The sequence below is a fragment of the Ochotona curzoniae genome, unplaced genomic scaffold (genome assembly GCF_017591425.1).
Source record: "Ochotona curzoniae isolate NIBS_2020 unplaced genomic scaffold, NIBS_Ocur_1.0 contig_430, whole genome shotgun sequence".
In the NCBI taxonomy this organism is placed as follows: Eukaryota; Metazoa; Chordata; class Mammalia; order Lagomorpha; family Ochotonidae; genus Ochotona; species Ochotona curzoniae.
In genome coordinates, this window is record NW_024466219.1 from 11,627,550 (window position 1) to 11,649,150 (window position 21,601).

Consider the following 21,601-nt stretch of genomic DNA (forward strand, 5'->3'; position numbering starts at 1 on the left):
CAGGGGAAAAACTTGCTAAAATTTCAGCAGGATTTTTACAAATACATTCATACTAAGACTGGTTAGTAACTTTTCTTTTCAGATCTGGTCTGTTTGTTTTTTCTCAGGGTTACTCTGGCCTCACAAGGAGAACTGGGCCCCTGTCTATTTTGGGCAATGGGCTGGTAAGGTTCAAACACAGAATCCAACTGCTCTTTGGCGGTTAAAGGCCATCACCCTGGAAACAGACTGGGGTCGGCAACTTTTTCTACCCTTCCCTTTCAAGGGCAAACTGCTGAAAATGTTTTCTAATTATTACAATTAGCCATCTATGAGGTCAGCTTTTATGTCCTAATTTTTTCTAGAAAGTCTTTTCAGAAGACTATCAAATTTATTTGCATTACTATAAATACACTATTAAATGTTTCCTTATCTTTATTTAAACACCATTTCTCATTCCTACAATCACGTTACTATTTTGAAAGAAATAAGAGCTTACATAATAAAATAGGTTTACTAATTCAATTATCTTGCCATAATCGTATAATTTCTTCATTTGCTTTATTGTCCATATTGAGTTAAACATTTATTTTCATTTTTCCATTAAATAATCCAAGTACTAAAACTATAATCTGGTGGCAATTTCAAGTTTTCACATACATTTCATTATTGTTATTACCTGAACACTGTAGAATATTGAGTCACATTAAAGATGTGGTATTTGACAAAAAATAGCAATGCAACAATTTATAGATTGCAACAACTGCAAAACTATTTAGATAACAATATAAAGAAAAACAGACTTTAAATTCATACCTCTTAGAAAGTACCATAACAATTTCTGCGTAGTTTGAGACATAAACTTTATAATTTTTTACTTGAGAGGCAGAGATAGAAATCTTATCTCTCTCAGTTCATTCTCCAAGTGCTCATAGAAGCCAAGGCTTGACCAGGCCAAAGCTGGGAGCCAGGAACTCAATCCAGGTTTCTCACAGGGGTGGCAGAGACCCAATTATTTAAGGCATTACTGCTGCCCCACAGAGCACGCATCAGCAGGAAGCTGCAGCATAGAGCTGGAACGTGCACCCAGGCACATGGCCTCCTAGCTGTTGACCAGATGTCCACCCAAAGAAATTTATTTAAAAATAAATAAAGAAATAAAGGGCCTAGCACAGTAGCCTAGTGGCTGAAGTCCTTGCCTTGCCTGTGCAGGGATCCTACATGGGTGTCAGTTTGTGTCCCCAGAGGTCCCGCTTCCCATCCAGCTTCCTGCTTGTGACCTGGGAAAGCAGTTGAGGACAACCCCAAAGCTTTGGGATCCTGTACCCACATGGGAGACCAGGAAGAAGGTCCTGGCTCCTGGCTTTGGATCAGCGCAGCTCCAGCCATTGAAGCCACTTAGGGAGTGAATCAACAGACAAAAAATCTTCCTCTCTGTCTCTCTTCCTCTCTGTATATCTGACTTTCCAATATAACTAACTAAATAAACCTTTTTCAAAAAAATCAAAAAAAATGAACAGGATTATACAATATTTCAGTAAGATCTCTGGATGAATAGATATATTCAAATAAATAAAAAAACAATTGCATAAAAAAGAGAAAGATGTTTAAAATGAATGTGAAAATATAAAATAAGGACTTATTATTAAAATATTTCACTGAAAAAAAGTCAAAGTGTATGAACACACGCCTGCTGACACAGTGTCAAAGTTCACAGGTTCTAAAACAAGTAAAGCTTGTAACACTGTCTGGAGAACAGAAGACAAGGAAAAACGCATTAAATATTAATACATAAAGATATTTTTAGTTATATCTACCAAAAGTAACCAGCAGTGCCCAGCACAATGGTCCAATGGCTCAATTTTCATTTTGCATGCACTGGGAATTTATATGGGCGCTGGTTCATGTCCTGGCAGCTCCACTTCCCATCCAGCTCCCTGCTTGTGGCCTGGGAAAGCAATCAAGGACGGCCCAAAGCCTTGGGACCCTGCACCTGTGTGGGGAGCCCTGGAAGAAGCTCCTGGCTTCTGGCTTCAGACTGGCTCAGCTCCAACCACTGTAGCCACTTGGGGAGTGAACCAGAGGATGAAAGATCTTTCTCTGTCTCTCCTCCTCTATGTGCCTTTCCAAATAAATAAATAAATAAATAAATCTTTAAAAAAAAAAACTGTTGAAGTAAAATATAAAGAAAAAAAGACCTAATTATTTTTAACAAATTAAAATCAAAAAAACAAGAGTAACCAGTCATTAGAAACATACAAAGCATGGGAAAACATATATGTAATAAAGATTACAGAAAAATGTATAGAAACAAGATCATTTCAAATGGTACAAATTGCTCTATGCCTATCAAATTTCTTCTTTTATTAAGCTTAAATCCTAAACTTTAAAAATAAAATGAAATAATTTAGCTCTACTTTCACTGCAACAATTATGACTATTAAATCAATAATATTCCATTTGCATGAATTACATACATAACATTGAAATTGATTCATTTCAACAACTAATGGACTGCCTTCTATTTTCCAATTTTCCTTTACTGAGAACATATTCCTTTTGTTATTTTTTACTTTAAAAAGCTTGTAGATATTTTAATAATATTCCAAACCTCATAGAGTTCTTTCATTGCCGCAAGTTTAGACTCAAATTTTTCCAGACTCCAGAAAGTCGAGATCCCTAGTTGTAAGTTTTGAACCCGAATGGAAGTATCCGCATGACCTTTATTAGACACATCATGTCTAGAAAAAAAAGGTGGGGAGAATTCATTCCAAAGCATGCATATCATTCATTTTAGTAGGAGTTTCTAAAAGTTTCTAAAGTAGAAAAACTGCTCCATAAAAATTCAGCCCAGTGATCAAATTTGCCCAGTTAAGCATTTTTATTAATCTTTACATGTAGCACAATTCAAAACATAATTCAAAATATGATGAAGACACATTAGAAAAAATGCATGCATTTGAAAATGTTTGGTATCAAAAGGAACTAATATTTTAATTCCATTTTACTATGATTTTTCTGAAGTTTCTTCACACTATTATAAATAGTAACTTCTTAAATAAAGTTCTTTTTAAAATTAAAGAGTATATTCCTTTTAAAAATTGGAATTATGGACACATTTTCAGCTAAAAAAAAAAAATCAGTCGGCAGGTACAACGGCAAGTGGGTCAAGCAGCCACTTGGGAAGCCTACTCCCCTTGCCAAATACGTGGGCTCAAGCTCTGACTCTGCTTCTGACCCAGCTTCCCGCTAACACCCCTGGGAGACGGCTGGTGATGGCCATGAATGTGGGCGCCTGCCACCTACATGGAATCCCAGATGGAGTTCACCCAGCCCAGCTGTGGTAGGTATTTGAGGGTTGAGCCAGTAGATGGAAGATTCTCTCTCTCTCTCTCTCTCTCTATCTCACTCTCTATCTCACTCTTCTTCCCTTCCCCTCCCCTGCCTTCCACTTACTATCCTTCTTTCATTCCTTCTGGTCACACTGCTATTCAAAAATTTTTTAAAAATTAAAAAAAAATTTTTAAAAAAACCCTGAGAAATGAGAGAAAATTAGTGAACTATCCTATTCATTAATACACCAGTGGTTCACTGATGAAAGCTCTCTTACCCCGGGGTGAGTTCTAACAGCGAGCCACCCGAGTCTGTTACCAGGTCAGGCATTACTGAACAGACTCCAGAGAAGCTGAAGTAAAAGAAGGAAGGGCTGTGGGGCAGTGGAGAGGAGGGAGGGGGGAGGGGGGAGAGAGGAATCTCATCAACCAGCTTACAAAGAAGGATTACTTTACCATCAGGACAACTATTCCCTCACCTGCCAAAAACGTAACGTTTTTTAAACTTGCTGCTGATGGCATTGGCTTCCTGGATCATCATGGAGAGTCTCAAGGAACTCCAGTTCGGCTGGACTAGGACAAACAGAGAGATTCACAACACTAATGGGCGTCTGTCACTACAATAATTCTGGGAAAAACTACTGATTTCAAATTACTGATTTTAACTCTACCACAGAAGGATAAATTTGTTTCAACTCTCGTTAGTAATTTTTCTTCGGATAAAACAATGTATCTTACCTGTGGTGTAAGGATGACAATTGAAGTTGACTAGAGAAAAGATAAGGATGTTGTTACAAAAGAACAGATACCAAAAGCAATGCCTTTCTTTTCAATATGTTTTTAAAGATTTCTTTTTTTGAAAGGCAGATCACAGAGAGAAGGAGAGCTAAAGACCTTGCATTTGTTGGGTTTACTCCTTCTATGGCCACAACTGCCAGAGCTGGGCTGGTTCAGTCAGCAGCCAGGAGCCTGTGGGGCGGGGGCCCAAGGACCTGAGCCAACTCTGCTTTCTCAGCCCATAAACAGGGAGCTGCATATGTGGTGGAGCAGTCAGGATATGAACCAGCACCCATATGGGATGGTGGTACCACACGGAAGCTTAGTGTACTACACCCTCCAGTATCTTCAATTTTCTTTCTAATTGCTTTTTTCTTAATTTCTAAATCCTTTAAAGTATCAGGTAAACTACATTATAGCCTTATTTATACAGAATCACATCTCATTTTTAAATTTTGCCTGGAATTATTATATATAGACAGATGAATAGATGTCTTTTTAAGACAAAAAGGAAAATAGTTTGCAATTCCATTTTCTTAATTAATCATAAGATCTTGGGCCAGGTAGCATGGCCTAGCAACTAAAGTCCTCGCCTTGAACACGCCAAGATACCATATGGGTGCTGGTTCCTGGCAGTTCCACTTCCCAGCAGCTCCACTTCCCATCCAGCTCCCTGCTTGTGGCCTGGGAAAGCAGTTGAGGACAGCCCAAAGCTTTGGGGCCCTGCACCTATGTGGGATACCTGGAAGAAGTTTCTGGCTCCTGGCTTCGGATCAGCATAGCACCAGCCATTGCGCTCACTTGGGTAGTGAATCATCGGACAGAAGATCTTCCTCTCTGTCTCTCCTCCTCTCTGTACATGTGACTTTCCAATAAATAAATAAATCTTTTAAAAAAAAAGATCTTATCAAAAGGAGCTGGTATGTGGCACAGATTAAGAAATTGCTTGTGATAATGGCATTCCATACTGGAGCAGCAGTTCGAGCGCTGGCCACTCAGCCTGCAATCCAGCTCCCTGCTAGTGCACCTGAGACAGCAGCAAAAGATGACCCGACCTCTGGGCGCCCGCCAACCACCTGGAGAAAACTAAGCCGGTGTTCCAAGTCGCTGCTGTAGCCTGGGCCAGTCTAGGCCTGAATTAGCAGATGGAAGATCTCTCCCCATTTCTCTTCCTATCACTCTGCTTTCCAAATAAAAATCACCATAAATATTTTCTATAATTTCCAAACTTACAACCAGTATTCCATCCAAAACCTTTCTGCCATGGTAAGTGCTAGGACTGGCTGCTACCTGGGCTGCTGTCCTCCATTAGTGTCTGGCTTGCGTGTGGCTCTGTGCCGAACCCCTGCTTCCTGCCAATGCACACCCTGGGAGGCAGCAAGTCAGAGGCTCAGCGCATTGCACATCCACAGGAGGAATTCAGATAATTCCATTTCCAGCTCCTGGCTTCTGCCTCGCTCAGCCATAGATACTGTGATATTAACATATAAAGAAACACACCAAAAAACCCCACCGAAACCAAAGATATCTTTTTGGAAAGATAAAAGTCACTATTCACATAGATTTTTTCAAATAACAACCAAATATACATTTTTAGATATTATTCTAAGCGCTGAGAAAAATTAACAAGTGTTAATACAATGAATTTACTCACAACAGACATAATGCTATTAATGCTTTCAAAGTAACTAAAAAACTTAACAGAATTTACTGGAAGTATGTGACGTAGCTACCAAGTATTCTGGTTAAAAAGATGACCCGAAACTGACAGGCCACAGTGCTAGCCACCACATCACAGGGGATAGAAGGGCAGGGGGATCTATTGAGCAACACTTGGGGAGACTCAATCAGCAAAATTCAAAACAAGGGAAAACTCCATAGGTCAAATAATTTGATTTTTCAATAAATAAATCACTATGGTTAAAAGACAGAAGAGCCAACTGACTGAATGAAAGCGTATTAAAGCCGAACCCATCACACGTAATATCTACAACATGTCTGTATCCAGATTCAGATACACCAAGCACAGAAGAAATGCTTATTAAATGATCCAAGATTAGAATATCGACTAGATACTTGATGAGTGTAAGACGCTGTTATTAGTATTTCAGATGTGATATCATCGTTCTGTTTAAAAGAATGACACCGGGCCAATACAGTGGCTCCACCGATAGAGCCAGGGTTTGCAACGCAGCATCCCGAAGCAGTGCGCTCCTCTGAGTCTTGGCTCTTCTACTTGTAACTCGGCTCACTGTTAAAGCGCATGGACTTCCACCTTCCCCTGCAGCAGAGAGCTGAGGGAGTGCCGGTGGGCCTGGAGCCAGCCACTGCAACCACTGGGGAGTGAAAAGCATCATTCTACCTTTTAAATAAATCAACAAAGACACAAAGTGACAAGGAAAAGTGGAGAGAGGGGAAAGAATTCACTCGGAGTTGGAGACACCTCAAGCGGCACATCGGGGATGACCTCAGCCACACAGCAGGCCCAGCACGGCGCAGCGAGACTCACACGTCTTCATAAGCACACGTGCTTTACTGGAGCAATCTGCTTACTCTTAGAGCTCGAAATTTTTCATAGTGAAAAATGTCTACACAAAAACCTGTTGATTCTACATAGAAACGTACAAAAACACAGTGAACAATCAAGACGCTAAGGATCTGATGGCTTCACTGGGAGAATTCGACTAATCATTTCAAACTCGCCAACTCAGCCTATGAGGCCAGGATCACTCTGATACTAAGCCTGGACAAAGACACCACAGGACAATTACAAACTGATGTTCTGGATGAATGTACAAGGGGCTTTCAAAAAGTCTGTAGGAAAAAGAAAAGTCCATTTTGGGCTTAGAGACCTGCCCTTAGGACCTAACTGCCAGTGAGAAGGCTCTGTCCTCTAACACCTTCCCACCGGGGACTGGACTTCCACTCCATGCTGAATGTTCTAGAAACAGCCATTCCTATATTTGGTTAATTTCAGACAAGTCAGCAACAGCTGGACCAAACCCACTACACAAAGGTGACTGTGACATAATAGATACAGTAACAGACATTAGCATGTACTCACTTGTAAATGTTTTATCTCTGTTACTCCGATTCTGCTGTAGAATTTGTACTTCTTTAGCAATTTTTTGCTTTTCCATCTCTAAAGCTTCCAGGATCCGAGTGTGGCGGATGCTGTGATCTTCTAGAGCCTAGAGCCGTGAGCACGCCAACCCACAGCAGGACAGCAGAGACGAGAAAGCCAGGCTGAGACACGATGCACTTGCTTAACCATCACATGTATCCCGTAACACCTTGCTGTGTATCTCAGACATATCCAGTAAAACCTACTTTTTAAAAACTTATAATGGTGACACACTATAATTAAACCTCATTTTATTATAGTACTCATTCCATGTTTAACATGTTTAATTAAACACACAAAGGTTTTTAAAATTATTTTTTCCCACAAAAAAATCATTAGGAATTTTTGATGATATACATAAATGTTTTCTTATTCATTCATAGGAAGTTAAAAAACACTTAAAAAAGAGAGAGAGAGAGGTCTGGTATGAATCAATGGCTAAATCCTCCACCTTGCAAGCTGCAGGATCCCATCTGGGTGCTGGTGCATGTCCCAGGTGCTCCACTTCCCATCCAGCTCCCTGCTTGTGGCCTAGGAAGGCAGTTGAGGATGGCCCAAAGCCTTGGGACCCTGCACCCACATGGGAGACCCAGAGGAAGCTCTTGGCTCCTGGCTTCGAATTCGCTCAGCTCCAGCTGTTGAAGCCCTCTGGGGAATGAATCAATGGATGGTGAGGGAGGGAGAACGAGCCAGGGAGGGAAAGGGAGAGAGAGAAAGGGCAAGAGAAAGATGGGGAAAACAAAGAAAGGGAGACGGGGAGAGAGAAAGGGAGTATGAAAGAGAAAGAAGGGGAGGGGGGAGAAACGGGGGAGAAAGAAAGAAAGAATAAGGGACAGAGAGGAAGGAAAAACGGTTAGAGAAAGGTAAAGAGAGAGAGGGGAAGGGAGAGAGGGGAAAGAGACAGAAGGAAATGGAGAGAGGGAGAAAGGAGGGGAGAGAGGGTGGAAGAGATAGAGGGGGGGGAAAGGGAGAGAGGAGAGAGCAAGGGAGGCAGGGAGAGAGGAGGGAGACAAGTAGAGAGAGAGGGAGAGACAGAGAGGGAGAGAGAGAGAGGGAGAGAGAGAGAGAGAGAGAGAGGGAGGGTTTTTCTTCCTGCTGTTACATTGTGCCCTGGGACCATGTCACTGTACACTGCAGACATACTGATGACAGGGTAGCTGTGGATGCATAAAGAAGAAACGCACGTGGCTGGAAGTGTCTTCCGCAGGCCTGGGTGGTAGAGTGTGAGCCTATCTGTGACCAGGGTTGGGACAAACGCCCAGGTAAGAGATGTCCTCACCTAGGGACCTACGTGTCCTTGTATTGCCTCTCCTGTCAAAACACTGATTAAAAACAGGGACACCGCCCAGCTCTTACACAGAACAGCAGAACAGCCAATCACCTGCTTGGCCGCCAGGGCCTCCATCTCCAGGCGCCGGGAGCGGACGCGCACCTCCTGCTCCAGGCGCTGCTTCATCTCTTCCAGCTCAGCAATCCTGTGATTGGCCTCCTGTGTGTGCAACTCCTGCACTTTCTTCCTTTGGGACTCTTCCTTCTTTAAAGTACAAGCATAGAAAACAACTCAGGCCAAAATACAGGACACTCAACAACAGCACTGAGGTACTAAAGCCCCCCTGTAAAGAAGTCAGTGCACAAGAACCTGACTTCTCCACTTCATCCGGGTTAACCACTCTTTCTGAGGAGCTTTGTAACGCGGGTTTCTGGGATGGCGAGCATGTCAGAGAACCGTGGGGCAAGCCCGTCTCAGGCACTGCAGGCGAACCGTGGGGCAAGCCCGTCTCAGGCACTGCAGGCGGCACCTCCTGCCCCTCCTACCCGCCCGCTCCCTAGGGCAAAGTCAAGTGGGCCAGGCACCCAGCGCCTTTGTCCTCTCCAGCCCTTGTGAGGACGTACTCAACTCTAAGAGGCACATTCCTCGGAAAACAGAGACACAAGACAGAAAGCAAACACAAAACCCCTCTGACTGTACCAGCTCTGCTTCCAGGGCTTGGATTTTGCTCTCATACGCAGCCTTCTGGGAAGAAAGCTCCTGTTGAGCCATTTCCTTGGCAATCTGGATTCCTTGCATCATTTCTTCCTTTGCTTTCAACTGTGCCTCTTTTATTTCAGCTTCAAGTCTACAAAGTGGCAAGATATTTTCAGGACACATTACTGAGAATTCTTTATACTCCATAATAGTTCTCAAACATATTAAAATATTTCCCACCAAATAAACATTTAAATCTTAAAACTTAATTTCTGATCCTCTCCCAAGAGTGTCCTTGAAATTTTACTTGTCTTGAAAACTGCTGACAAATATACAAAAACATCTGCTTATGTCTAAGTTATTACTGAATATGTCTGGCCTTTAGAGAAATATATTTTTCTAGTGTAGGAGAAAAATAAATCACATAAAAATATGTTACAATAAACACTGCAATAAATAATATAATTAACAGTGTAGCAAACACCAAGGAGTGTCTTAAACTAACAATAAAGCAAAAATTGCAATTTATATATCAATAACTTCAAAAAAAAAAAAACCCGGTAATTTGAAAGGCAGTTACAGAAAGAGGGAGAGACAGAGAGACATCATGAGAGATCGATCAATCTTCCATCCACCAGTGCACTCCTGAAACAGCCACGATGGCCACAGCAGGACCAGGCCAAGGCCGGAAGCTCCGTCTGAGTTTGCAACATGAGTGGCAGGGGCCCAAGCACCCAGGCCATCCTCTACTATTGGAGGACAGGATCAGTAGTGAATCTTCCAGTACGTGCAATGGCACTAACAAGGGATTACAGGCAGCAACTGAACATGCTGTGTCATAACACACTCCCTGCCAATAACTTTTAATTTATTTTTTGGTCATAGATTACGAAAATGTTGAAATGACCCAAAACACATGTAAGAGCTGATAAAGCAGACTGTACCATCTATTTGTAACTTTTTACACTAACCTGATAAAGTGAAACATTAGTGTTGTCATATCTCAACAGATAGGAGAAAAAGCATCAACAGGTATAGAAAACTAAACTAGGCTTCTTTCTTCTCAATAAAATCAATGCTTTAGCAACTATACTATGTAGAAATAGTCATTCCCCATTTTACTGGAAACAGAATCACAAAGTCAAAACCAAGAGGGTTGGAGGTGAAGCCAGAGGGAGAAATGAGAATCGGGCAGAGCATGTCAGCTCCCAGAGACAGGCAGTGGGGACGGCTGTCCAATAACATGAAAGGATTCAACTCCACTCAACCACTGAACTACACACTTAAAAAAGGTTAAAACAGGGCCAGAACAGTAGCTTAGTGGCTAAAGTCTTAACCTTCCATACACAAGGATCCTATATGGCCACTGGTTCATGTCCCGGCTGCTCTACTTCCATTCAACTCCCTGCTTGTGGCCTGGGAAAGCAGTAGAGGATGGTCCAAAGCTTTGGGACCCTGCACCCATATGGGAGACCTGGAAGAATCACTTTGCTTCGGATCAGCTCAGCTTTAGCCATGCAGCCACTTGGGGAGTAAACCAGCAGACGGAAGATCCTTCTGTCTTTCCTTTTCTCTGTCCAATAAAAATAAATAAATCTTTTTTAAAAATGGCACAGTGGATTAAGCTGGCACTGGGATGCCCACATAGCGTATCAGAGTGCTGGTTCATGCCCAGGTGCTCTGCTTCCATTCACACTTCCTGCTAACGAGCCTGGGATGGTGGCAGAGGACGCCTGCTCGGGCTCCTGTCACCTGTGCAGCACACCAGGCTGGAGTCCTGGCTGCTGCAGGCATTTAGGAAATGAACCAGCAGATGCGAGACTGGTCTCTCTCTCTCACTCTCTCACACAAAATAAATAATGTTTTTTAAAATGGTGATTCTCACGCTATGTCTACTACATTTAAAAATCTCAACAAGGAGAAAGTGAGTCCAAGCCCAAAACAGTCATCTGGATTTTTCTTTTTGTCTCATGTCTGCTAAAAACTCCTTAATGGCTCCATTGTCCTGGATAAATTCCAAATTCATTTTCATCTAATGGTGGATTTTCTCTACCTTTTAGCTGCTCAAGAAAACTGTTGAAGCTAGAAATTGTACGGTTTTGCATGAACTAAAACTGGAACCAAATGAGAAAAGAAAAATAAATATACCTCATCTCCCCCTCCCCCTGTCCTGTCCTGGCCAACTTCTCTTGAGACTTCACTCCAAGAGATGCCTTCTCACCCTCAACACACCATTACTGGTCCACAGTCCGAGCCAGGTTCATCCCCTGCATCACACAGGGCACAGCACCCTGGCCTGTTCACCTGCCAACCCCGTGAGACAGCAAAGTGAAGCTTCAGTCCCTTGCTGTACTGCCAGCATGTGGCATGGTGATTCATGACAGCTGCTCATGGAAAGTTTGCTGAATGAGTGAATGTGCCAATGGGAAAAAAAAATGAAACCATTAGAAATCAGCAGGCAGAGGTAGCCACTGGTGACCAGAGCCGAGTGACCGGCTCCTGTTACAGACCTCACGCGTCTATTTTCTATTTCACATCAACAACCATACTTACTGTGATCTCTGTGCTACGAGCAACTCATTTTTTGCAAATTCAAAGTCTTTTGGCCCCTCGCTTGTCAGAGTGTCTCTGCCAGGGGTTCTTCTCCCTTTCTCGACTTCTACTGGATGATTAAATCTAAAATAATGCTCTCCACCAAGTATCACCCGATCACCCTAGGGCACACAGAAAAATGTACTACTTGAAGTCTGCACCAAAATAATAACAATTATTATTATTTTCAGCAAAAAGTATCTGGTATTACTCTGGTAAACATAAACATAAACATCATAAACTAATCTTTATTAAGTGCTTTCTATATGCCAAATACTGCATTCAGCAAGTCTCAATTACATGTCCCAAAAACTAATTCTTAGTATTACATGTTTTAGGATGCATAAACTAAAGAGCACAGAGTTTGATAATAGATGCTGAGAGCTCACTACTTACAGAAATTGCTCTAAAAGCTACACACTAATTGCTGTTTCACAAAACACACTGCTACCTCTGAAAGCTAAGATACACTGTACAGACAATGCCTAGATGGCCACATCGTGCCTGGTCTTCTGATATAATTACTAATAATGCTCTCCAAAGTGTGCTGACTTGGACGCTATCACTCACTTTCCTAGATAATTACCATGGTAACTACCTTGCCAGAGGCAGGGTTTACCCCAGCCCGGCCTGAAGGCGCAGTCCAGCTCTCCAAAGCACACACATGTAGCTGCCAGCGGCTCTTCAGGCACTGGTCCCTATTATGATAACTTGTCTTGGTGCAAGGGATGACAATCAGTGAGCGAGTAGACAAGCAAAACCACTTTTGAAATGGAAAAGTCCTTAATCTAATTCGGCTCTCTTATCTTACAGGGGAGAAAACTGAGACTCAAAGAAATTAAATGATCTGCTCAAAATAAAACAGTTCCATAAATTGTAGCACTCATCAACCTACATGATGTAATACTGTGGGTTCCAAAATGTGTTTTCCATTTACGTATGTCTTTGCTTCTCCAATTGGAATAATGTTCACTGTCCCAGCAAAATTTTTGATAGTACTGTTAAAATAAAAGCACATTGTTACAAATGTAGGATACAAAAAAGTAATAAAAAGAGGTTATCTAATTTAGATTATTCCTTTGGATTTGAATCCAAATCACTTTGTAGCAACAGCAATTTAAAACTATTTTCACCCTTTTACCTCAGATACATGAAGGAAATAATACAGAAATAATAGTCTTACCCACTTTCCTATAGCCTTTGAACCTTTCTACCCTAATTAACTATGTAAAGATTGTCAAAAATATAATTAAAAAAATAAAATATATTATAAAAAACTATTTTCAGAGACAAATGCGTCGAGTAGGGATTAAGACACCCGTCAGACCAGGTACACCTCATCTTGGAGCATCCAGGGTCAACCCCAGTTCCACGCCCTGTCCCAGCTTCCTCCTAATGACGGCCAACAGCTGGGTTCCTCCGGGCACAGGGCAAGACTGAAATAAGCCCTGGGTTCTGGACACTTGGAAAGTGAATAAACGGATGACAGCTTTGTGCTTCTCCACCTTACAAATTTACAAACTTTCTAAAGATTATTCTCTTCCAAGCAGATTTTGAAGTTTGGAGAAAAAAGCCCAGCAGTATAGTAATTTTCTCCACCTGCAGTAACAAGAATTTTCACCGCTTATATTTCGATCATAACTTGTTTTTAAAAGACAAAAACTATTCCCCCTCAAAGTGATAAGATTTGCATGAAAGGGCCACTGTGGTGGTGCAGCGAGCTGAGCCGCCATATGATGGCCGCAGAGTCCCAATGGAAGGCCTCTCGCTGCGGACCAGGCTTCCAGCTCTGTAACTAGAGACCAGTGCAGTTAGTGCCTCCAGAGAGGCGTTAGGATCTGGGAAGAACCGTTTCGCTGTTTCATTAGCCTACGGAGAGCCAGGTCAAGGGTCACACTGTGAGGTGTGGCTGTTCTGGTCTTCTCCCTCGCCTACTTGTACCTACTGCACCATCCAAGGCCCAGTGCATCATCCTGGATGCCCCACAGCCTCCCTGGTCTGCAACTATTTCCTCACAAGCGAACCTCACCCTCAGCCAACCACAGCAGGTCCCTGCATGTGCTGTAACAGCAGCTTCCCTCCTACTTAGACCTCTGGGGTTCCTGTGCAAGCAGCATGGTCTCTGGTGTGGCAAGGCTCAAAGGCGACAGAACTTTTAAGTACAGCTTGGTACGAGATGATTAGGTCATGGGGCCACTGCCCCCCAGAACAGATGAATGTAGTCCTTAAAGCGTCTTGTTCTCACAGTCTCAGTTGACTATCTGAGAAATTTACTCCAGAGAAATTTTTTTGCAATGCTACCAAAAAGACATGTATAACAATACTCAATGGGGGAGGTGGCACTGTACAGCCATGCCCAGGGCAGCAGCATGCCATACAGGTGCCTGTTCAAATCCCAGCTGCTCTACTTCCAACAACGTTCCTTGCAAATGTGCCTATAAAAAGTAGAAGATGGTCCAAGTGCTTGGGTCCCTTCAGCCATGAGGGAGACACAGAAGAATCTCCAGGCTCCTGGCTTCGCTCTAGCCATGGGGACATCTGGGCAAACAACCAACAGATGAAGATCTCCCTCTCTGTAACTCTTGTCTTTGAAATAAATACATACATCTTAAAAAAAAATACACTCAGGGGCCCGGCGCGGTGGCGCAAGTGGTTAAGTCCTCGCCTTGCACGCCCGGGATCCCATATGGGCGCCGGTTCTAATCCCGGCAGCCCCGCTTCCCTTCCAGCTCCCTGCCTGTGGCCTGGGAAAGCAGTCGAGGACGGCCCAAAGCTTTGGGAACCTGCGCCCGCGTGGGAGACCCGGAAGAGGCTCCTGGCTTCGGATCGGCATAGTATCGGCCCGTTGCGCTCACTTGGGGAGTGAATCATCGGATGGAAGATCCTCCTCTCTGTCTCTCCTCTCTGTATATCCGCCTTTCCAATGAAAAAATAATAAAAATAAATCTTTAAAAAAAAAAAAAAAAATACACTCAGGAGTAATGTCATAACAGAAAAAAATTTAAATAATCCAATAGACAAAACAAGTATATATGAAGAACATAAGAAGTAATTTCACGGGCCAGGCGCAGTAGCCTAGTGGCTAGAGTTCTCGCCTTGCATGTGCTCAGATCCCATATGGGCACTGGTTCTATTCCTTGTGGCCCCACTTCCCATCCAGCTCCATACTTGTGGCTAGGGAAAGCAGTCAAGGACGGCCCAAAGCCTTGGGAACCTGCACCTTCATGGGAGACCCAAAAGAAGCTCCTGGCTCCTGGCTTCAGATCGGCTCAGCTCTGGCTGTTGCAGCCACTTGGGGAGTGAATCAGTGGATGGAAGATCTTCCCCTCTGTCTCTCTGTATATCTGACTTTCCAATAAAAATAAAATAAACCTTTAAAAAAACAGAATGAAATTCATATCATGTAATACTTCATAGGAATGAAAATGAAAGAGCCTCAACATGGCTAAATGTCAGAGACACGGCAGCGTCACACACACGAAGCCGTCATCACTGCAACATGCCGAAGCATCACTCCATCACGTGAGCAGCACTCACATCAATCTGACAACCCAATCCAAAATTCTGGCAATAAAATAAGTTTGCTTTCCTGCCCATCTTACAATTTTACAAAAAGAAATTATCCCTCCAGTGTGCCAAAACACAATTGAAAGTAATCGATCTGTTACTCTTACAAAATACTCAGAGTGCATCTTCCCTGTCCAAAGGGATATGAAGCAGTATACCAAAGTATCAAAGTAAACCACAGGATGTCCTACTTGAAGGAAAACACAAATGAACAAGGTATGGACGCCCACTGAAAACCCACTGCACATCAACATACCAGTGATCGTCAGCAATCAGGACCCCAGACAACTGAATATCGTGGCTCGAGTTGGCTTTATGCTTCCCAACCGTAGTTGTTCCTTCTTTGATCATGTATAGCAGCATCTCTGATAGCTGTGGGTCTTCATTGAGATTGACAAGGTTTGGCAAATGATTGTCCATTTGAAATGTAATTCCCGCTTTCTGGTAGAAGTAAGGAAAACATCTTAGCCACAGCAGGAAACTGCTAAAACAGATGGTCTGTGTTATAAACAAGAGCATCACTGACGAGACGGCTCAGGAAAGAGTCATCTCAGAATCTCTTAGTTCTCTTCAGCAGCTCCCTGGGACCGTGAGCCCGCTCCTTTGGTCACTCTGTCCTTCTCTGTCCCCACTCTACTCACAGATCACTCAGCCACCACCCAGCTGCGTCCTTCCTTATCATCAATTGTCTTCAGAATGCCTTGGTTTGTCTGGCTACCCCTTCGTCACCAACACTTATCAACCCACACCGGGACCCCTGCAGCAGCTTCCTGACAGTCCTGTTTCCACACGGGTTACATCCCATACCAGATACGAGATACCAGTTCTCTAGTCAAACAGCTAATGGCTCTTCGCCACCTCAACGATAAATCGACCCCCTAATAAACTAATCACATCTTTCCAATATTCTCTCTTCATGACCTCATCAAAACTGCTTCTGCCAACAAAACGAACCCACACCCCTGATGACACAATAAACTCCTGCCTTTACTCTCCAGACAGTTGTCTCTGCTTAGAAAGTTCTCTGCCTTTTTTGCACTAATCAAAATCTTACCTAAGGTTCAAAACGCAACTAAAATCCTACATTTTCTGTGAGGTTGGACTGGCAACACACAAGAACCTGCCCTTCCCTCCTGTGAATTCGCACAGCACTCTTCTTCCAAACACAGGGAATGTTCACTGCTCCCTCCTTTGTCCAGGTCAGCCGGCCAATTTCAGAAAATGTTCCAAGAACCTTGCACTCTTTCAAGAACAGAACCAAACCCAAACCCGGTCCTTCCGTCACCTCGCAGCTCCCCTTGAGCGTGCAGGCTCCCCTCTCAGAGCCCCACAAGCTTTTGCTGCCCATCTCTCAGTTGCAGCCTAAGTTTCACAAATTATGGCACTCATTTCTGAAACGTGGAACTCATCCCTGACTTATTTTCCATTTTTCTCAATCCCACATCTAAAAGACACTCTTGGCCTATCCATTTTGGACAGAGGATCTTTTCTCTCTGTTTCTCCTTCTCTCTATAAATCTGCCTCTCCAATAAAAACAAATAAATCTTTATGTATATATAGACACACACGCATATATATGTATACACACGCATACATATGTATATACATAGATTGTTGCTAAGCAGAGACGCAGTGTTCCACAATTTTTTGCCTATAAAAATGGCAGTTCTGTATGGTTTCAGCTGATAAATCAGAGTTTTTCAGCCTTATACTTACATTTTTGCAAACTTCCCTCTAAATCACAAGCTCTCTGAGGATTGGAACTGTAGTTAATCACCTTGGCCTCCCCCGTTCCCGGCACACAGACATTAAGCAAAGTTTTATGGAACCACACAAAGTGAATACAATAAGACTGTTTAACTTTGGAAACAGCTCATAGATATTAAGCAATCACAACCTTGATCCTAATACTCCGTCATAGTAATTCTTCTAATACTGGCTTAGAAAAAGTCAGCAAACAATATGTATCTGAGAAGTTGGTGTATTTCTTCTATTCTTAAATCAGTTGAGAAGTTAAAAAGGATACCTGTAACTCCTTTGTTTCTTGATGTTTTCTCTTTTCAGCCTGTTCAAACTTTTCTTTCCACGCTCTTTGCAAAGACAAAGAAAATAACAGAGTTAGTAATACCCGGATCTGCCTGGGGGTCGGACACCTGCCTCGCTGGGTTGGACTTGCATCTCCTGATCCTAGCTCCCTGCCACATACCCTAGGAGTCATACCCTAGGAGATGACTCAGTTAACAGGGTTCCAGCTACCCGCGTTGAAGACCTGGACTCCTGGTCTTCTTGGCTCCTGGTCACAGCCTCAACTCAATCCCAGCCATTGCACGCACTGGAGGAGTGAACTAGCAGCTGGTGCCCTTTCGCTAACAATAAAAATATCATTTAAAAACCCTCTAGCTGGGCAGCAGCACGGTAGCCTAGCAGTTAAAGTCCTCGCCTTGCATGTGCCAGGATCCCAAATGGGGATTGAGGCCTGGGAAGGCAGTCGAGGACAGCCCAGAGCCTTGGGACCCTGCATCTGCGTGGGAGACCCAGAAGAAGCTCCTGTCTTCTGGCTTCAGGTCGGCTCAGCTCCAGCCATTGTGGCCACTTGGGGAGCTGATGGAAGATCTTCCACTCTGTCTCTCTGTATATCTGACTTTCCAATGCAAATAAATAAACCTTTCTAAATTAAAAAAAAAACTCTAACTATACTGACAACCAAGAGACAATCCATAAAGATTAGGAAGCCACCTTGTACTGTTTAAAAGATAGCTGCCTGGGCGCGGCTGCTCTGATCCCATGGGGGCTGGGGCTAGCCATGGACTTGGGGTGTTCCCAGGGAGTTGTCAGTGCTACCATGCCACAGCGACCAGGTGAACAGGAAGCACCAACTGCATCCCACCTCTGCATTTCCACCATGTCTCTCTCCTGCTGATGCAGCTTCATTCTCAGGGATGTTATTTCTTGCCGACAGGACCTGTATCTTTCAGGGTCAATGTTCCGACTGTTTCTCTGGGCAGCTTTTAGCTTTTCAATTTCTGCTTTCAATTCTGAAGAGTTATAAATAAAAAGAGCCATGATTTACAACATTTGACATCTAATAACTTCCCCGGCAGACATTTTCCTTCAATTTTCCATTTCACTTGAAATTTTAAATATTACTAAATGAAGGAGACTATTTGGAGATACCTGCTCTTGCTGATCTATGAATCTCCACTTAACCTGAGAGTGCTGCCAAGTCCATGAAAGGCCCCCCTTTCGAAAGCAGGACAGCCATATAATGCAGTACCCAAAGTCACAGGCTTGTGGGAAGCACTGGGAAGTTTTAAATTACACTAGGACTGTAGGTAAGGTGGGATTATCGTTTTGGGTAAAGCTGCCGCCCGCAATGCCAGCATCCCATATGGGTACCAATTCATGTCCCAGCTGGCCCACTTTTGATCCAGCTCCTTGCTAGTGACCTGGGAAAGGCAGTCGAGGTGCATAAGCATCTGGCACCCATGTGTGAGATGTGGAGGAAGCTCCTGGCTCCTGGCTCCTGGCTCCTGGCTTCAGTCCAGTATGGGCCGGGGCCATTGCAGTCATCTGGGGAGTAAACCAGTGGATGGAAGATCTTTTGTTCTGTCTCTCCTCCTCTCTGTAACATGGGCCTATCCAATATAAATAAATAAATGTAATAAAATAACAGCAATGAGATCACTGACTTCGTTAAATTGTGTGCTTTAAGACTAGACTACATACGGCCCAGTGCAATAGCCTAGCGGTCAAAGTCCTCGTCTTGAATGCGTCCCAGGATCCCATATGGGAACCGGTTCTAATTCCAGCAGCCCCGCTTCCCATCCAGCTCCCTGCCTGTGGCCTGGGAAAGCAGCTGAGGATGGCCCAAAGCCTTGGGACCCTGCACCCGTGTGGGGGTGAGGAAGTTCCTGGCTCCTGGCTTCAGATTGGCTCAGCTCCAGCTGTTGTGGCTGCTTGGGGAGTGAGCCATCAGACAGAAGATCTTCCTCTCTGTCTCTCCTCCTCTCTGTATATGCGCCTTTCCAAAAAAAATAAATAAATCTTAAAAAAAAAAAATAAACTAGACTACATAAATTTAAACTACGGCAAAGAAATGTTAAGTTCTGAGAAAAACACTCACCTCTAATTAACTTAGCGTTCATGTCTTCATTCACTTTGGCAATGTTGACTATGAGACGGGCTTGGCTGGCATATCTCAGTGTACTTAACGTCTCTTCTATGCTGCTAGCGGCAGGACTGACTGTCGCAATCATTGCCGTTTTTGAATTTCCACCCAGACTTTCCTTCAGCAGCCTTCAAGGAAGAAAACTCACAATTAGGCCTTGTTTCTACAGCCATCTAATCACAGCCACTGTCCACAGGCACAGAGCAAACTAAGGGACGCATAATACAACAGTACGCTCTTTACTCAAAAATTACCTGCAACTTTTTTGTGTTTGTAGTATTTTCAGTCTCATAAATGCTTTATTTTCTCTTACACTCTTCACTTTGGCTCATACAACACTAATCTGTGCAAAGGGTTTAAACCGTGCCTGACCACACGGCCTCTAGTGAGGCACGACCTCTAGTGGGCCACATCAGGAAAGGGGCTACAGGACCTCAGCTTCGAACCTGCAGTGCCACCACAGCATGCTTAAGGAGCAAGTGCTCAGGCCGTGCCGGAAGCGATGCAGGTACACAAACAAGGCCCTGGGCCAAAGCTTCATTGTAGAGGAGAAAAGAACATGAAACTTTCAAAAGTAATTATTACTTTCACTGTTTATAACTTCCAAAACACATGAAAGAAATTAGATTTTCTCTTACAAATTTTAAGGTGGTGGGCCCTGCATGATGGCCTAGCAACTAAAGTCCTTGCCTTGAATGCGCTCTGGGATCCCATATGGGCGCTGGTTCTAATCCCAGCAGCTCCAGTTCCCATCCAGCTCCCTGCCTGTGGCCTGAGAAAGCAGTCGAGGATGGCCCAAAGCCTTGGGATACTGCACCCATGTGGGAGACCTGGATGACATTCCTGGCTCCTGTCTTTGGATCGGCATGACAGAAGATCTTCCTCTCTGTCTCTCCTCTTCTCTGTACATCTGATTTTGCAATAAAAAATAAATCTTTAAAAAATGTTTTCCAAAGTGGTAACCACATTAAAATAAACCAGTTATAAATATATATTTTTGCTGAGCCCAGTACAACGGCTCAGTGGCTAAATATTGGCCTTGCATGCACCAAGACCCACATTGGTGCCAGTTCATCTCCTGCCTGTCCCACTTCCCACTCAGCTCCCTGCTTGTGGCCTGGGAAAGCAAAAGAGGATAGTCCAAAGCCTTGGGACCCTGCACCCACATGGGAGACCCAGAGAAGACTCCAGCCTCCTGGCTTCTGACCGGGGCAGTCATTGAGGCCACTTGAGGAGTGAGCCAGTGGACAGAGGATCTTTTCTCTCTGTATCTCCTTCTTTCTATAAATCTCCCTCTCCAATAAAAACAAATAAATCTTTACATGTGTGTGTTTGTGTGTGTGTGTGCACTAAGGGCCTTGCCCTGAGTCACCCAGACGCAAAGACCGGAGATGACATCCAGTTAGCCACGCTCCAGAACTCAGCCTGCTTGCTAACTTCTTCCCGACCTCAGGGCTAGCTCAAGTCAGCCTGCCGTTCTCCGCGTAGTGTCGCCCTATTTTATGAAATGTTGCACGCTTCCGGATACTTGCCACGTGAGCACAGACTCGCGGTAAGGAATGAAGAGCCTCTTGTGGTTGGCTTGCTCCGAGAGGGCAGATATGACCTTTCCCAGCGTGAGCAAGGACTTGTTAATACTCACGCCTTCCTGGAAGGAAATAATTTATTTTCATTGAAAAATAAATTCTCAGCAGCAAATTTATTTCACAAAACATATTTCTCCTCCCCATATAGTTTCTAAGTTATTACTTTCTTCCATAATAATTAACGTGCTCCTGATGCAAAATTTACAAATCTTCATTGAAAAGTAGGCACAACCACGGAGTGCTTATCTCTTTATAAGCCCCAGCAACGCAGCTGTGCACTGCAAAGACACACCGTTTGTGTTCTCCTGCCAACACGGCCGCCCCAACAGCCCTGCCCCACCCGCGGGAAGCAGGACGCACCTTCAGTCGGTCCCCAGTGGTGTGAGCCGCGCCGGAGCGCTCGCTGCCCGCCAGGTCGATGAGGTTGATGCGGCTCGTGATCCTGTGCTCGTGCTCCTCCCCTTCTACAAGCTCTGTCTACGGCAAAAGGAGAGCAAAAGTGGCACAGTC

General features: G+C 43.8%; 1 protein-coding gene across 1 annotated transcript in view; it reads right to left on the minus strand.

Annotated features, from left to right (window-relative positions):
- Positions 1 to 21,601, minus strand: part of KIF14 (kinesin family member 14) — a 48,842-nt gene that overhangs the window by 16,070 nt on the left and 11,171 nt on the right. Inside the window, exons 8-20 of the mRNA XM_040985782.1 lie at positions 21,452 to 21,568; positions 21,038 to 21,153; positions 19,461 to 19,633; positions 18,225 to 18,372; positions 17,364 to 17,427; positions 15,594 to 15,778; positions 12,666 to 12,768; positions 11,732 to 11,892; positions 9,182 to 9,329; positions 8,594 to 8,746; positions 7,153 to 7,279; positions 3,791 to 3,884; positions 2,591 to 2,720 (exon numbers count right to left, since the gene is read on the minus strand). Of these exons, the coding sequence (XP_040841716.1) occupies positions 2,591 to 2,720; positions 3,791 to 3,884; positions 7,153 to 7,279; positions 8,594 to 8,746; positions 9,182 to 9,329; positions 11,732 to 11,892; positions 12,666 to 12,768; positions 15,594 to 15,778; positions 17,364 to 17,427; positions 18,225 to 18,372; positions 19,461 to 19,633; positions 21,038 to 21,153; positions 21,452 to 21,568 (1,719 nt within the window). The remainder of the gene's footprint in view (positions 1 to 2,590; positions 2,721 to 3,790; positions 3,885 to 7,152; positions 7,280 to 8,593; positions 8,747 to 9,181; positions 9,330 to 11,731; positions 11,893 to 12,665; positions 12,769 to 15,593; positions 15,779 to 17,363; positions 17,428 to 18,224; positions 18,373 to 19,460; positions 19,634 to 21,037; positions 21,154 to 21,451; positions 21,569 to 21,601) is intronic.